This window comes from Phocoena phocoena, chromosome 14 (genome assembly GCF_963924675.1).
Source record: "Phocoena phocoena chromosome 14, mPhoPho1.1, whole genome shotgun sequence".
In the NCBI taxonomy this organism is placed as follows: domain Eukaryota; kingdom Metazoa; phylum Chordata; class Mammalia; order Artiodactyla; family Phocoenidae; genus Phocoena; species Phocoena phocoena.
This window is the reverse complement of record NC_089232.1, coordinates 25613505-25632037: the sequence shown is the minus strand read 5'-3', so window position 1 is coordinate 25632037 and position 18533 is coordinate 25613505. Positions and strand designations below refer to the sequence as shown.

General features: G+C 37.3%; 1 protein-coding gene across 1 annotated transcript in view; it reads right to left on the bottom strand.

Annotated features, from left to right (window-relative positions):
• The window catches only part of M1AP (meiosis 1 associated protein), a 58337-nt gene that overhangs the window by 21216 nt on the left and 18588 nt on the right, over positions 1 to 18533 (bottom strand). Inside the window, exons 2-3 of the mRNA XM_065891387.1 lie at positions 17128 to 17313; positions 16038 to 16206 (exon numbers count right to left, since the gene is read on the bottom strand). Coding sequence (XP_065747459.1) covers positions 16038 to 16206; positions 17128 to 17313 — 355 coding nt within the window. The remainder of the gene's footprint in view (positions 1 to 16037; positions 16207 to 17127; positions 17314 to 18533) is intronic.

The following is an 18533-nucleotide window of genomic DNA, read 5'->3' as shown; positions in this document are numbered from 1 at the left end:
TCCATTAACAGCAGAATGGTTAAACAATATGTGGCATAGTCATACAATATACTACTACTCAGAAATAAAAAAGAAGCTAACAACTACTTGTTGATATAAACAACATGGATGAATCTCAAAATCTAAATGAAAAAAGCCAGACACAGAAGTATATACCATTTATATGATCCCATTTATATAAAATACAAACTAATTTACAGACAAAAAACAGATCAGTGGTGTATGCCAAGGATGGAGAGAGGGATTGAGTGTAAAGGGGCAAGAGGAATCTTTTGGGATTGATGGAAGTGTTCTGTATCTTGATTGTGGTGATGGGCATATACAACTGTCAAAACTCATTGGATTGTACACTGTGGATGCAACTTACAGTATGCAAATTATTCCTCAAAAGAGGTGAGGAAAAAATTTAAAAGACCTAATTTTCAAATAACTTTAGATTTTCTATGGAACTCTAAAAAAAATTCTTCAATTTTTGCCATTTTTCTGAGACCATGGTTTCTGTTAATAAACGTCTCTCTGTGTTAAAAATCTTTAGGTATTAAATAAAACAGTGGTTCTAATTTAGTCTTAAAGCCATAGGGACATGACTTTAATGTAGTTTTCAAAGACAAGCTCAATAAACAGCTGCATTTTCTGGTCTATTTTTGAAGACAATGAAAGGAGAAAAAATCAATAAGTGGAGTCTGACAACTGTACTGAAGCATGAATCATAGAAAAAGTTTTTTTTTCTTTCTGGAACACTTTAGGAAGCAATGAATCTTTATCTTCTATGTTTGGGTTGTTAACATTTGGTGTTTCCTGAGAACACATACGGATAAAATACCTTTCCAAAAGAGCTTGACATCGATCCCTAGCAAAGACTAGGAGGAAATATTAAACAGATGGTTTGTGAGCACTTAGAAAGGGAACCTGATATCCTTGTGTACCAAGGCTGAGAAATGGAAGCTGGTTGACAGCATCATTAAGATGATTTGTAAATGGCTGAAAGACTTACATACCTAATGAGTGCAGACTGCTGTCAACCTGGACAGATGCCCTCTGGATGCCAAAATGCATTGATCACAGTGGCCGTTTTAGTTTTGTCATATGTATTACTTAGTCATTCTTTGGAAAGCCATTATAAATTTTTTTATATGAAAATGAATACATGCAACATATATTTAAGCTATGAAGCATAACAGCAAAACGAACACCCATGAAGCCTTTATTCAACTTAAGATGTAGATCATTGACGCTACTAAGATATCTATATGCTTTGCCCTGATCTTCTCTAAGGGAAACCTTGCTACACTGAATTTTTAAAAATCATTCTTTTCCTTTTAAAACTAGTTTTATTATTTTAAACAAACACTTCAGTATTTTGTTTTGCTTGAGCTTTATAAAGAGATATCTTATTGTCTATATCCTTGGTTATCTGCTTTTTTCCCTCAATATTGAAAAGATTTATCTACATTGTTGTAGGTAGCTGTGGTTCACTCATTTCCACTTTGTGAATAAACCTTGTAATGCTTATTCATGCCTCATTCAATGGACATTTGAGTAGTCTAATTTCTGACCTTTTAAATAATGTCAATATTCACATTCTTGTACATGTCTCCAAGTGCACATTTGTAAAAGTTTTTCTAGAGACATTCTTCTAGGAATGGAACTGCTGGGTTGTAGGGTATTGTGACTGTTACTTTACAATAAAATGACAAGTTGTGAACCAATTACATTCTTTCTGTCAGTCTATAAGAGTTTCCATGCTCTGCTATTGCCAACACTATGGTGAGACTTCTTAATTTTTTGCAAACTAGTGGGCATAAAATGGGATATCATTGTTTTGTGTTTCCCTGATTACTAATGAGGGTGAGAATTTTTCTTATGTTTGAGATTTCCTCTTCTGTGAAATACCTGTTCAGATTTTTAATTTAAAAATTAGATTGTCTTTTTTAAAAAAATTGAGTTTCAGGCATTCCTTATTCTGGATACCAACTCATTATTGGTCATATGAGTTGTAAATATAGTTATGATTTGTCATCACTTTCTTCATGGTGTCTCTGATGGACAGACATTCTTAATTTTGAAGTAACCATACTTATCAATCTTTTACTTTATGGCTAGCAAACTTTATTCCTCTTCTTTCCTACCTTTGGTGATAAAATTTTCTCCTATATTTTCCTGCAAAAGTTTTAACTTTCGTATTTAAATCTTTAATACATTTAAAATATAGTATTGTAAATGGCATGCAGAAGGGATCAAATTTCATTTTTCCCATACGGAATACTGATAGTTCCAGTATGATTTAATGACTAGATCCATCCTTTCCTACTGCTTTGCCATGTCAACTCAGCCACATATCAAGTTTTCATATAATATGGCTATCTGTTTCTGGGCTCTCTCATCTGTTCTAGACTGGACAATTTGCCTTTCCCTGTGTCAATATAACACTGTCTTAATTAGAACAGCCTTTTAATCATCTTAATATCAGGCAAGGCAAACCTTTAGTCTTCATATATATCTTAGCATCTAATATATATATTAGGATCAGCTTGTCAGGTTCATTAAAAAACTGATAGCATTTTGATTGGAATTGCATTGATAGATCAATTTGGGAAGAACTGAATCCTTATGATATTGAATGTTTCTATCCATTAACATGCTCCACTTAATTATATCTTCTTTAAGGTGCATCAGTAAAGCTTTAAACTATTCCCAATAACTATTCTATGCATCTTTTGTTAAAATTTGTTTCTAAATACTTTACTTTTTTATTATTGCAAAAGGTATTTCTTTAAAAATTGAAGTTTCTAAGAGCTTGTTTCTAATTATAGAAATGCTATTGACTTTTTTTTAAACATTTTTATTGGAGTATAATTGCTTTACAATGTTGTGTTAGTTTCTGCTGTGTAACAAAGTGAATCAGCTATACATATACATATATCCCCTCCCTCTTGTGTCTCCCTCCCACACTCCCTATCCCATCCCTCAAGGTGGTCACAAAGCACGGAGCTGATCTCCCTGTGCTATGTGGCTGCTTCCTACTAGTTATCTATTTTACATTTGGTAGTGTATGTGTCCATGCCACTCTCTCTCTTCGTCCCAGCTTACCCTTCCTCCTCCCACATCCTCAAGTCCATTATCTACATCTGTGTCTTTATTCCTGTCCTGCCCTTAGGTTCTTCAGAACCATTTTTTTGTTTGCTTTTTAGATTCCATATATATGTGTTAGCATACAGTATTTGTTTTTCTCTTTCTGACTTACTTCACTCTGTGTGACAGACTCTAGGTCCATCTACCTCACTACAAATAACTCAATTTCCAGGAAATGCTATTGACTTTTGTATGTTTATCTTATATCCAGCCAACTTGTTAAACTCTTACTAATTTGGTTATTAGTCAATTAAATATGTTTCAAATAAAAAAGTTTTGTTTCTTTCTATTCAATCTTCACACCCTTTAGTATCTTTCTTATCTTACTAGGCTAGGACAACTATGCTGAAACAAAGTGGTGATGGGGCATCCATGTATTATTCCTGATTTTTGAAGGCAGTCCTTCTGGGTATTCTTGGTTATAGGTTCTTCCCTTTCACCACTTTAAATATATTGTGCCACTCCCTTCTGGCCTGAAGAGTTTCTGCTGAAAAATCAGCTGATAGCCTTATGGGAGTTTCCTTGTATGGTATTTGTTGCCTTTCCCTTGCTGCTTTTTAATATTCTCTCTTTATCTTTAATTTTTGTCATTTTAATTACAATGTGTCTTGGTGTGTTCCTCTTTGGGTTAATCCTGTATGGGACTCTCTGCACTTCCTGGACTTGGGTGACTGTTCCTTTCCCAGGTTAGGGAAGTTTTCAGCTATTATGTTTTCAAATATGTTCTCCACCCCTTTCCCTCTCTTCTCCTTCTGGGACCCCTATAATGCGAATATTAGTGCACTTGATGTTGTCCCAGAGGTCTCTCAAACTGTCCTCATTTCTCTTCATTCTTTTTTCTTTTTTCTATTCAGTGGCAGTGATTTCCACTACCTTGTCTTCCAGATCACTGGTTCATTCTTCTGTAGCATTTAGTTTACTGTTGATTCCTTCTAGTGTATTTTTCATTTCAGTTATTGTATTCTTCATCTCTGTTTGGTTGTTCTTTATATTTTCTAACTCTTTGTTAAAAACTTCTAACTTCTCACTTGTACATCCATTCTTCTCCCAAGTTCTCTGATCATCTTTACAATCATTACTCTGAACTCTCTTGGGTAGATTGCCTACCTTCACTTCACTTAGTTCTTCTGGGGTTTTATCTTGTCACTTTGTCTGGAACATGTTCCTCTGTTGCCTCATTTTGTCTAAGTTGCTATTTGTATTTTTATGTATGTGTTAGGTTACTTTTCTTGACCTTGGAGAAGTGGCCTTCTGTAGGAGATGTCCTATGCATCCCCTCAGCACACATTCCTCTTGTCACCCAAGTTATATGCTCTAGGGGTTCCCCCCACGAGGGCTGTGTGGGTGCTTCTGTTGTGGTGTGCTATGTGGGCAGTCTGGTAGGCTTTGTTGGCCCCTAGCCAGGTTGGTTGCCAGGCCCTGCCTTGTGTGGATGCTACTAGCTGCTGGTTAGTGGGTCCTGGTCACAAGGTGGCTAATTATAGAACCTCAGGTGGCCCCAGGGCTAGTGCTGGCTCACTAGTGGACAGAGTCAGGGTCCAGAAGACTCTAGGTCTGTTGCCTGCCCACCGGTGGGTGAAGCCAGGTCCTGGGGTTAATGCAAGTCTATTGGCAGGCAGATCCAGGTCCTGGAGTCTAGCTGCAGGGCTCAGGGATCCCAGAGCTGGTATCATATTGCTGGGGAGTGGGTGGGGAGGGCGATTCCTGTCACAGTTGGGTATGGGGTCTGGGGTGTCACAAAGCTTGTGTTGGCCTGCTAGTAGGCAGGGCTGGGGCCCAGCTGATCCTAGGGTAGGGTCTGGCCTGTTGTCAGTGGGCTGGGTCTGCAGGCTACAGGATTGTGGTTTTCTTGCGTTTAGTGTCTGCCCCCTGGTGGGTGAGGCTGGTCTAGAGGTTACTGCAAGCTTCCCAGAGGGCAGGGCGGGAGCTGGGTTTTGGCCCTCTGGTGAGCAGGGTTGTGTCTAAAGGCATATCTGGAGGTGGCTGTGGGCTCAGGTAGTCTTTAGGCAGCCTGTCTGCTGATGGGTGGGGCTATGTCTCTGCTCAGTTAGTTGTTTGATCTGAGGTGTCCCAGCATTGGTGCCTACAGGTTGTTGGGTGGGGCCAAGTCTTGGTGCTAATGAGCCAGAGGGAAGATCCCATGATGGTGCCTGCCTGCACCAGTGTCCATATGATAGAAAGCTCCCAAATATGGCTGCTGCCAGTGCCTATGTCCCCAGGGTGAGCTGCAGCTGCCCCCCATCTCTCTGGGAGACTCTCCAAGACAAGCAGCTAGGTCTGGCCCAGGCTCCTATCAAATTACTGCTTTTGCCCTGGGTCCCAGTGTGTGTGAGATTTTGTGTGTGTCCTTTAAGAATGAAGTCTCTATTTCCCCCAGACCTTTGGGATTCCTGAAATTAAGCCTGCAAAGCCAAATGCTCTGGGGCTCATCTTTCTGGTGCAGGACCCTGGGCTGGGGAGCCCAATATGGGACTCAGAACTCTCACTCCAGTGGGAGAACCTCTACAATATAATTATTCTCTGTTTTGAGGGTTGCCCACCCAGGGCATATGGGACTTGATTATATTGTGAGTCTGCCCCTCCTACCAATCTTGTTGTGGTCCCTTCTTTATGTCTTTAGTTGTAGAAGATCTTTTCTGGTAGGTTCTGGTCTTTTTCATTGATGGCTATTCTACAGATAGTTGTGATTCTGGTGTGCTCGCAAGAGGAGGTGAGCTCAGGGTCTTTCTATTCTGCCATCTTGGCCACTCTCCTTTGTTTTTCTCCTTTGTGCTTAGTCTAGTTTCACTTGCTCATATGGTGCTGCATGTAAAGGCCTGAAGGTAATCTTTCACCAGTAAAGAACCGTATTGTAGATTTTTGATAGAAGCATTTTGCCAAGTTACAGAAGTTATTTTCTATCCCTAGTTTACCAAGATTTTTTTCTTAAATAATGAATGGATGTTAATTTTATCATATGTTTTTCTGTATCTATTAAGATAACATAATTTTTACCTTTATCTGTTGATGTGGTAAATTATATTTATACATTTCTTTCTTTTTTATTGAAGTATTGTTGATTTACAATGTTATATTAGTTTCAGGTGTACAACATAGTAATTCAATATTTTTACAGATTATACTCCATTTAAAGTTATTATAAAATATTGGCTATTTCCCTGTGCTGTACATTACATCCTTGTACCTTTATACATAGTAGTTTGTACCTCTTAATTGCTTTCCCCTATCTTGCCCCTCCCTCTAAGCCCTCTCCCCACTGGTAACCACTAATTTGTTCTCTGTATCTATAAGTCTGTTTCTGTTTTATTATATTCATTCATTTATTTTTTAGATTCCACATATAATGATAATGTACAGTATTTATCTTTCTCTGTCTGACTTACTTCACTAAGTATAATACCTTCTGGATCCATCCATGTTGTGCAAATGGCAAAATTTCAATCCTTTTTATGGCTGAGTAATATTCCATTGTATATATATATATATATATATATATATATATATATATATATATACCACATCTCCTTTATCCATGCATCTGGTGATGGACATAAGTTGCTTCCATATCGTGGTTTTGTAAATAATGCTGCTATGAACATTGGGGCGCATATGTCTTTTCAAATTAGTGTTTTTGTTTTCTTTCTTTTTTTTTTTTGCAGTACGTGGGCCTCTCACTGTTGTGGCCTCTCCCGTTGTGGAGCACAGGCTCTGGACACGCAGGCCCAGCAGCCACGGCTCACGGGCCCAGCCTCTCCGTGGCATGTGGGATCTTCCTGGACCGGGGCACGAACCTGTGTTCCCTGCATCGGCAGGCAGATTCTCAACCACTGCGCCACCAGGGAAGCCCCCGTGTTTGTTTTCTTCAGATATACACACAGGAGTGGAATTGCTGGATCATATGGTAATTCTATTTTTAATTTTTTGAGGAACCTCTATACTGTTTTCCATAGTGGCTACACCAATTTACATTCCTACTAACAGTGTACTAGGGTTCCCTTTTCTCCACATCCTTGCCAACATTTATTATTTGTTCTTTTTGATGATAGCTATTCTGACAGGTGTGAGGTGATAGCTCATCGTGGTTTTGATTTGCATTTCTGACGATTAGTGATGCTGAGCATCCTTTCATGTACCTGTTGGTCATCTATATGTCTTCTTCGGAAAAAATGTCTATTCAGGTCTTCTGCCCATTTTAATTGGGTTGTTTGATTTTTTGATATTCAGTTGTATGAGCTCTTTATATATTTTGGATATTAATCCCTTATCAAATGATATCACTTGCAAATATCTTCTCCCATTCACTAGGTTGTCTTTTCATATTGTCAATGATTTCTTTCACTGTGCAAAAGCTTTTAAGTTTAATTAGGCCCCGTTTATTTATTTTTGCTTTTGTTTCCATTGACTTAAGAGACAGAGCTAAAAAAATATTGCTATGATTTATGTCAAAGAGTGTTTTGCCTATATTTTCTTCTAGGAGTTTTATGGTTTTTAGTCTTACAGTTAGGTCTTTAATCCATTTTCAGTTTATTTTTGTATATGGTGTGAGATAATATTCTAATTTAATTATTTTATACATAGCTGTGCTGTTTTCCCAACACCACTTTATTGAAGAGACTGTCTTTTCTCCATTGTGTATTTTTGCTTCCTTTGTCGTAGATTAATTGGCCATAAGTATGTGGGTTTATTTCTGGTATCTCTATTCTGTTCCATTGATCTATGTGTCTGTTTTTGTGCTGGTACCATACTTTTTTGATTACTGTAGCTTGGTAGCATAGTCTGAAGTAAGGGAGCATGATACCCCCAACTTTTTTCTTTTTTCTCAAGATTGTTTTGGTTCTTTAGTGTCTTTTGTGGTCCTATGCAAATTTTAGGATTATTTGTTCTAGTTCTGTGACAAATGTCATGGCTATTTTATACAGATTGCATTAAATCTGTAGATTGCTTTGGGTAATATGGACATTTTAACAATAGTAATTCTTGCAATCCATGAACACAGGATATCTTTCCATTTATTTGTACAATCTTTAATCTCCTTCATCAATGTCTTATAGTTTTCAGAGTATAGGTCTTTTCCTCCTTGGTTAAATTTATATTTATATATTTCTAATACAAAATCACCTTGTATTACAGGGATAAATCCAACTTGATCAGTTCTATAGTCTCTTTTTATACATGGTAAGATAATTTAAGATGGTTTTATCTATTTTCATGAGTGGACTGGCCTGAAATTTTCTTTTCTCACATTGTTCTTGTCTGGTTTTCTATCATGACTTGGTGGTGGTGGGGTATTTTCTTTTTCTTTCTTTCTTTTTTAATTTCTAGAAGAGTTTGTATAAGATTGGAGTGATCTGTCCCTTGAAAGTTTGATGGAATTTGACTATAAAACCATCTAGGATTGATAATTGGTTAGGGGAACCATTTAGATTTTTATTTCTGAGTCAAAATTTGTATCTTTTAAGTAATATATTGGTTTTTGTCTAAATGTTTGATTCCATACTTCTATCTGCAGTTATGCTCCTTTTTCACAACACTAACAGTTTATTGTGCCCTCTTTCTTTGTCTTTTCTTCATTGATTTCACCAAAAAATTCTCTATTTTATCAGTTTTTTTCAAAGAACCAACTTTTGAATTTTTGATTATCTTTATTGCTCTTTTCAACTGAGGAAGTATAGAGAATGGTTAAGTATGTGAGCTTTAGAGTCAGACTGCTTAGAATCCCTGTTCTGTATCTTAACTAAGAAACTTTGCGAAAGCTAATTTGGACAAGAAACTGCTTTAGTTTCTTCATCTAGATATACGAGATTAAATAATAGTGGAAACTATTTAAAACAGAAAGTATTTGGACAGAAGGTGTTCAATAAAATGTTGCTGTTATTATAATCTATAGACAACTGTTAGAGTATGTAAGAGACTATGGCTTTTAGTTCACATATCTTTTCCTTGAGGCTCAGAACTTACTTAAAAATAAAACCAACTAGCAGCATTATTCTCTCCATTGATGGCTCTTCTATGTGCTTAATTTTGGCTGCTGGAATTGGAAGGCTCTCCCAGATCTTAAATTTATGATCAAAATCCAGTATTAGAGATCTGCACTAAAGGTGTCAGGTTGGCTTACATATAAAAAGGGCATATAAAGATAAAGAAGTATTCCATCTTCCCCTGTGAGAAGTATATCTCTTCACATCTCTATTACACAGACCAACATTTCTAGTCCTCTTTTAAGAGCAAAACAGGAACAAAATGGATAAATAACAGAAAAGAAGGCTAAAAAACTATGGAAAAAGTTTTATAATATTATGTTACATGAAAACAAAAAAATTACATACATAAATTATAACTCTGAAACCTCAAAATGATTGTGGACAACTGAGAGGTAATGTGCAAAAACAAAATCAGTGTAATGGAGTAGTGGAATTGTGAATGATTTTGAATTAAAAATTATTTTATAGTCACATCTTCTTTTCAATAAAAAGTTATTAGAGCCTGAAATTTTCTCAGTAAAAAGGCACATATAAATTTTCTCAGTAAAAAGTTTGTGCGAGGACACCATCTCTCACAAACTCTTACTATTACTATTAATATCAACAGAAAACATTTATGCATTGCTCACATGTGCCAGGTACTGTTTTAAGTACTTTACATGTAAGTTATATTTAATCCTTGTAAAAACCCTATAGGATAGCTACTATTATTAGCCTTATTTTATAAATGAGAAAATTGTGGGATGAAGAGTTTAAGTAACTTGTTCAAGGCCACAGAGTTCAAATAAAAATTCAGTTGGATGGTTAAATAAATGGTGATGAATTTATACAATAGAATACCTCACAGCTACTAAAAGGAATGGGTTAGAGCTCTATATGCCAATATGAAAAAAATTATTGGATAAATAGCTAAAAAAAAAATGCAGATCAGTGGGTATTATATAGTTCCATTTTTGTAAAAGTGGAGGATATCAAAAACCCTAATAACATTACATGTATGTTCATGTCCAATATATGTGTAAGGAAAGCAATCCAGTAGAATGTGTCCTACACTGCTGATAGCAATTATCTCTGGAGGGTAGAATTTTGGGTCATTTTGAACTGTTTATATTATACTTCTGTATAGGGAGTGTTTACTTGTAATAAAAAATTAAAGAATAACTGGACAAAAGCTACCACAGAGACAGCTAGGCAGGATATTTCAGCTAAATTTTTTTTCAAGTTTATACAAATGACTTATTTCCACACTTGCAAGGGTAAGAAATTGTTCTTTAAAGCAAGCATTTACTTGAGCAAATTTTAAAACAATTCCTATGGGGTTACAGGATGGAGAATACAATCTAAGACCATTCTTACAAGACTTAACATAACTAAATAAGCTTTTCTAAATTAAAGAAAAACATTTTATTAAAGATTCAACATTGCTTACAACTCCGAGTTTATTGAATGTGTGTAAAGAATGTGTATTTAAACTGGGGATTTATTTGAGGCTTTTATTATAGTGACCACACATGTAATAATAATAACACTGATGATAACTTCATAGATTTTATACTGTCTTTGCATTCATCTAAGAATAGGGGTGGGGCTTCCCTGGTGGCGCAGTGGTTGAGAGTCCGCCTGCCGATGCAGGGGACACGGGTTCGTGCCCCGGTCTGGGAAGATCCCACGTGCCGCAGGGCGGCTGGGCCCGTGAGCCATGGCCGCTGAGCCTGCGCGTCCGGAGCCTGTGCTCCGCAGCGGGAGAGGCCACAACAGTGAGAGGGCCGCGTACCGCAAAAAAAAAAAAAAAAAAAGGAAAAAAAAAAAAAGAATAGGGGTGGATTTAATTTAATTTAATTATTGTATTTCCTATTGGATGATCACCTAAAAATTTTTAAGATCAGTCAAATTCATTTTCAGCTCCATAAAACTTTGTAAACATATCTCTGTCAAATACATCTGGTGAACTTCTGATGTTCTTAATATCAGCTAAATTTTAAATAAAGAAAAAATGAACAAGTTAGGCTAATCAAGAACAGATGGAAGAAAGTATCATTTATACACTTGAAAGAAAACATATAATAAGCCATAAGCCTGAAAATTTATAGAAAACCTTAACTGATATGAATGTGATTTAAAGTTAACCTTTTCATTAAAATGAAATTATCTTGCTAAAAACTCTCTAAAAGGTGAGTCTACCTTCTTAATTTCTAAGTTCGCTTTTTCTTCAACAATTCTGGATCTTGCAGTCTCCAAGTCATCTTTGTAATAATTAGATTTCACTATGCAGGGCTGCACTAAAGAAGGCAGAAATTAGACCAATCGAAGGACATAATCTCATAGCTCCTTTTAAAACTGATCTGTAATATCATTTCCTTGTATGGTAACCTGTTTCTTTCTTCAAAAGGTAGCGTGTAGACAATTTTTATTTAATTGATGATCATGGTTACCACAGTTAAAAAATTATAAATAGATTCAAAAAGTGTTTGAATCAATTCATGATATTCATTGGCTACGAAGGGAAGCTACAGGTGTTTGGCATATGTCCCTAAATATTTGAGTTGATGTCAGAGAGTGTGACCACCACCTCTCACAAATTATTTGTTTTTTCCCAATCATTCATTTATTTATTCAAGAAACATTTATTGAGAATATACTATGTGCCAGGCAGAATGATATATGCTGGTGACACAAAGATGTATAAGACACAGTCTTATCCTCAGGTAACTCACAGTCCACTTGAGGCCTGCCCATTAAAAACAAATCTCAGGACTTCCCTGGTGGCGCAGTGGTTACGAATCTGCCTGCCAATGCAGGGGACACGGGTTCGAACCCTGGTCCAGGAAGATCCCACATGCTGCGGAGCAACTAAGCCCGTGAGCCACAACGACTGAAGCCCGCGCTGCCACAACTACTGAGCCCATGTTCCGCAACAAGAGAAGCCACCGCAATGAGAAGCCCGCACACCGCAATGAAGAGTAGCCCCTGTTCACAACTAGAGAAAGCCTGCGTGCAGCAACGAAGACCCAACACAGCCAAAAATAAATAAAAAAAAAACAAATCTCAGAAATATTAAACTATCCATATACAAAAATTTTCAAAAATACTAAGAATAGCTAACTTTCATTTAGCATTTACTGTATACTAAGTAATTAACATGTATGATCTCATTTAACTCCCACAACTACTGGATGGGGCAGGAATTAAAGGCTTACACAGGCTAAGTACCTTCTCCAAAGCCACACAGCTAGTAAGTAATAGAACTGGGATTTAGACTCAGGCATCCTAATTCTAGAGCACTCATCCTTCTGAGAATAAGACTAGTTGCTGTTGTTAATCTCTTGACAAGAACATCAGATATAGCAAAACATTAACGGAATAAAGGAATTAACTTTGAGGAAAGTACAGGCAAACTGGGAAGATTTCAAGCCATGAACCATATGTATACTTAACTCACAAAGAGGAATTACAAGCAATTTATGGGGTAATGCATTATTTATAAGCAAATAGGAAGTTACTGGAAGAATCGTTAGCAGTGACACAAGGTAGAAAGCTGCCTTCCTGCGTTTAAAAGCTCTTCTGTACAGTGCTAACCTCTAACTATTTTAAATAAAGCCATCAGGTACCCTCAGAGTACTCTGAGTTTTGTGCCATTAGAGATTCAGTACTTTCTGGGTACAGTCACCGAAGGGAAAAAAGGACATAGTCCATGCCTGATCTGTCCATGATCAAAGAGAAATAAAAAGAGCTTCTGTCTCACAGATTCAGTTTGAGAACCCACTGGGAAAGACTCTGATTGGTAGCCTGGAGAACTATGATTGCCTCACCTGGGTCATAGCCCACCCTGTGACCATGAAAGTAGAGGTGTTACTAAAGAAGGGGGATGCAGGGGATGCTGGGCAGACCAAGAACAGACTCCACAGGTATCACTGTCATCAATTCATTCAACAAATATATACTGATAATCTAGGATATACTAGAGTGGGGCGCAGAAATGAGTAAGACAAATTTGTAATGCCAAGGCTTAATGCTTAAGAGTTAATACAGATAGAAAAGATATCAAGTAGTTTACAGTTTAGGTGAGAAGACAGAATTATCACACAATAAAGCAATGGTATCATCAAAAAATCTACAAACAATAAATGCTGGAGAAGGTGTGGAGAAAAGGGAACCTTCTTACACTGTTGGTGGGAATGTAAATTGATACAGCCACTATGGAGAACAGTATGGAGGTTCCTTAAAAAACTAAAAATAGAATTACCATATGACCCAGCAATCCCACCACTGGGCATATACCCTGAGAAAACCATAATTCAAAAAGAGTCATGTACCACCATGTTCACTGCAGCACTATTTACAATAGCCAGGAAGTGGAAGCAACCTAAATGTCCATCGACAGGTGAATGGATAAAGAAGATGTGACACATAAATACAATGGAATATTGCTCAGCCATAAAAAGAAATGAAATTGAATTACTTGTAGTGAGGTGGATGAATCTAGAGACTGTCATACAGAGTGAAGTAAGTCAGAAAGAGAAAAACAAATACTGTATTTGTTCCACATATATGTGGAATCTAAAAAAAAATGGTTCTGATGAACTTAGGGGCAGGACAGGAATAAAGATGCAGATGTAGAGAATGGACTTGAGGACATGGGGAGGGGGAAGGGTAAGCTGGGATGAAGTGAGAGAGTAGCATTGACATATATACATCACCAAATGTAAAATAGATAGTGGGAAGCAGCTGCATTGCATGGAGAGATCAGCTTGGTGCTGTGTGACCACCTAGAGGGGTGGGATAGGGAGGGTGGGAGGGAGCCGCAAGAGAGAGGGGATATGGGGATATATGTATACGTATAGCTGATATACTTTGTTATACAGCAGAAACTAACACACCATTGTAAAGCAATTATACTCCAATAAAAAGACATTAAAAACAAATAAAGCAATGGTAAACAATTCTATGTGGTATATAATTAAATGCTAAATTGTGTTGTGTAGACCACAGGCTATGTGGTTGTTCTAAGGAGAGGAAAATCAATTTAGTAGTCATGAACCTGAATTAGGCCTTAAAGGATGGGGAGGATTTGGTTGGAAGAGGATAAGGGGAGGAATTCAGAGGAAAAGATTACTACAAGTGGAGGGATGGAAATAGAAGCACAGTCAGTGAGGAGACTGCCTTGAGAAAAGCAGAGGGTGTGTAGTAGCTGAGAGCTCATATAACACACAGCAAGGCTAGTTATCCTCCCGCCCCAACCAGAACAATGTCAGTGGTCCATGATGCTGGAAGGATCCACATGTGTCAGAATTTGATGGGAAACACATCCTTAGTTACCAACCCCCTAACCTAATCAGGGCATGAAGGGAAGAGTGAGGTTATGTATGTGGAACCAGGAAGAGATCAATGGTATCAGAACAGTGGACACATCCAGGTGTGTATAACCTTGGAGAAGACCAATATAACTAGAAAGAACTGACAGAGGGTGAACTGTAACTTGAGTGTTGGATAAATTAAAACCAGTTAAAAACCTTTTAAATGCTGTAATTTGAGAATCTCTACTTGATCTCCTGACAAAAATCTTCTCATAAATTTCCATTGCTTTAGCATGAAATCTAAATGTCTTAAAATGGGTTTAGGGCATATATGGACTTTCTTGATCTAACCCTTGCCTACTTTTAGAGCCTTACTCCTGCCTCTGCCTGATAGGCTCCTGACATAAGAAACCATGGGCTCATCTCTGAAAGTTGATTTATCTTGATTTCTCATGTCCCTGGGTCTCCTTTTTGAGTCCCCCTTTCCTCTTCCTCTGCTTGGTTAATTCCTATTTGTCCTTTAAGATTCAGTTTGAATATTTTCTCTTCTAGGAAGTGTATGATTACTGGTGATTTATGGGGGATTTATTAGCAGGGATCTGACTGCCAGTAGTTACTGGGTTGGGGTAGGCGGGCTGGGGACATCAGGGCTGGGAATCTAGTGACTCAAAACCCATTCTGGGGAGGTAGGAGGTAGGCAGGGCACATATGAACCGAGACTATAATCCCCTGGCACATGTTCCATTGTTCCATCAAACTTCACTTACAAAACACTGATTAAGAATTTCAAGATTGCAACCCAAAAGCATTAAATCCTAAGCATAGGGGCTTTCTGAATGCAGGGCCTTGTGTGACCGCACTGGTCATAGGCCAATGAAGCCAGCTGTACATATAAGTCTCTCCATACAGCACTGGTTATAATAACAAAATGTAATAAACCAAATTATTCATTAATAAGCGATTAAACAAACTATGGTCCAACCACAAAGTAAAAAAAATCATGTATCCAGTAAAAACGAGGAATGTCTATAGATACTAACATAGATAGCTGTACAACACACAAAGAGGATTACAGAATATTATGTATGTCATGATCCCATTACAATATAAAATATTTCTTCCTATTATCTATCTATCTATCTAATGGAGCATTAAGAGGGATACCCCAATCTCTTGAGGAGGAAGGAATTTTTACTTTTTATACCTATATTTCAGGTTTTACATTAACATATATTGTTTCTAAATTAAAAATATGATTAAAAAATTAAACTCTAACACGTAGAAACACCTGTCTGAACCACAGTGAAATCTGTTGGCTTCATTTCATTTAAGAACATAAAAGACCATGGAAGAGATTTCCCTGGTGGTCCAGTGGTTAAGAGTTCCCTTTGCAAAGCAGGTGGTTTGATCCCTGGTAGGGGAGCTAAGATTCCACATGCCTTGCGGCCAAAAAACCGAAACATAAAACAGAAGCAATATTGTAACAAATTCAATAAAGACTTTAAAAATGGTCCACATCAAAAAAATCTTTTTTTAAAAAAAAAAGTCCATGGAAAATAATCTTCCTGATCTGTAAAAGACTACTCATTAAAATCTTACCATTCTTTTTACCTTTTTTTTTAATTCTTACCGTCGTTGCTGGCCTCTTCAACAGGGGATGCTGAGTCCATACATTCTAGGACTCTCTTTGTGATCTCAACCACCTGAAGTCTCCTGACCCTGAATATGTCTGTATCTTTCAATCCTTCCTCCAATTGTTTGACCACCTCTTTTCCAGGCTGTGAAGTCAGAACAGTAATCTGGAAATAAATAGAAGAATCAACGTGTCTACTTTCCCTGATGTACACAGGTTAGAATGTAACAGGTTAGATCTGGAGGATTAAACACCCCAGAAATCTGTGGTAGTGGCTATTGTCTTTAGGGCAAAGAAAAAGATTTATATGTAATTTGCAAATCAAATTTCATTTGACATATTCTGGTGGGAGAGGTCTGGTGGGACAGATCATCACAAGACCCTTCCAAACAGGTTGAACCTACCCCAGAAAGTGACCAATGAGAAGCCATCCCTGTGTTTTAGTTTTTCTTTTGGTCATACTGCATGCAGCATGTGGGATCTTAGTTCCCCAACTAGGGTTCCCCGATTAGGGATTGAACCCGCACACCCTGTATTGGGAGCGTGGAGTCTCAACCACTGGACTGCCAGGGAAGTTGCCCACTGTGTTTCAGTTTTTAAGACTGCTTGAATCATTGGCAGTATCCCTCTTGCTCAAAGTGCTTTGATTTCTTGAGGATACAAAGGAAATAGAATCCTTAAATTCCATTCATTAAATGTGTACTAAAGATCAGAGAGGTTATATGCTCTTTTCTCACAGTGGTACTTCCATGAATATTTCTCTCCTTGCTCAATCTGAATCTGGGTTGAACTTGAAACTCTGGAAGACATATTAAATACATGTAATTCTCTTTTGTACTTAGACATTTTTAATTGATGAATAAGCATGCAGATGAAAGCATAATTATTTTTAAACTCATTTGTCTGATGCCTGATGTTACTAGAGACTGAATGTGTTTTAACTCACAGTCACTCATGTACCCAATGGAGTATCTAGTCATGACTTTCAATGTGAATGAAACAGAGAACAACAGAAGGATGACAAACAATGAAGGATCTAGATGGACTGAAATGGGAAGATGAGTTAGTGTCCTAAGCCATCTTTTACCTCCAGGGAAGTGTAGGTCAGAGCTGCACTTGTGGTCATGTGTCCACTGTACTGTTTGAACTGCTGGAGCCCATCCTTTATTGCCAGCTGCAGAGAAGTGGCTTGTGGTCTGAAACAACCTTCTCTTTGCAACATGCGGAGTTCTGAGATGCAGGCCTGCAGCCTAGCAAAGTTCCCTTTCACTTGCTGCAGAGAAAAATGAATCAAAGATGCAAATCTTTAGTGACTCAGGTTTCAGATTAACTGGCAGTCTAATTTCATTATCAATTACTCCTCAAGAGTACTTTTCCCTTCCTGAAAATCTGTTTATTTGACCAAGATCTATGGGATGCCTATTATGTTCTAGGCACTGCACTAAAATATTCCCTAGACCAGAGGAAGGAAAATTTTTAGCCAAAGGACTTTGATTATGTGGAATTACTAGAAACAGGAAAGAATGTGTTTTAACTCACTCACTCACCCAAAGGAAGGTTCAGTTGTGACTGCTTAGTTTTACTTTGGGGTGGTCTGCAAATTGGAGGCCTAGCAGCGTCACTCTTAGACATTATCTTCATTTCTCAGTCAGTCTAGGCACAGTGAGCTTCTCTATTCAAGAGTGATGTTTTATCAGAAATGAGGATTTTGATCATTTTAGAAATGATGAGGTCCTACCTAATCTTCCCCTCAGGATCACTTTGAGCAGAGATGCTTGGCTTAGTCTGCAGTCAGGTCAAGGAGTCAACACGTAAATCTCCTGGCTCTCCTCACTTTCCTTCACAAAAACTTGTTCTCAGGAAGTAATCTAATCTAATCTGACTCTAGGTCGATGTTACGTCTCCTAAGAATATAAGCATTTTGAATAAATGTGGAATTAAAATTTGTGACACTATTTGAAGGAATTCCAAGCATCAATAGCAGGTGGGGGTGGAGTGGGGAGGAATTATATTTGGGATAAGGAAACTTTGCTGATCAAAGAGCAGAATTGAGCAATATTTGCAAAATGCACATAAAATTCATGAGCATGTTACTTTGCTTACATGCTCCTCTCCATGAATCTCTGGGAAGAACACAAGAAATAGTATATAATTCTTACACAAAGAGAACTTGTAATCTAGATAGGAAGATAAGAAAACTACTCAAGTACAGACTAGTAGCCTTTGAGTATTTCTTTTCATGTACTCCCTAAAAGAATATGAAAAATGATATACTCCTTTATACGTTTTTAAGTTGACATCTAGATTTTAAGTAAGTACATAGTTGTTAAGGATATAACTTCTAGCACATTTAAATATCAATATTTCAAAATAAAACTATACCACTACTCTTTAAAACATAATCCAATAGAATCTAAATATCATAGGGATTTGATACCTGCATTATTCAATTTAAAAAGTACATGAGCAGCTCTTTTTTCTTTTTAACAGATG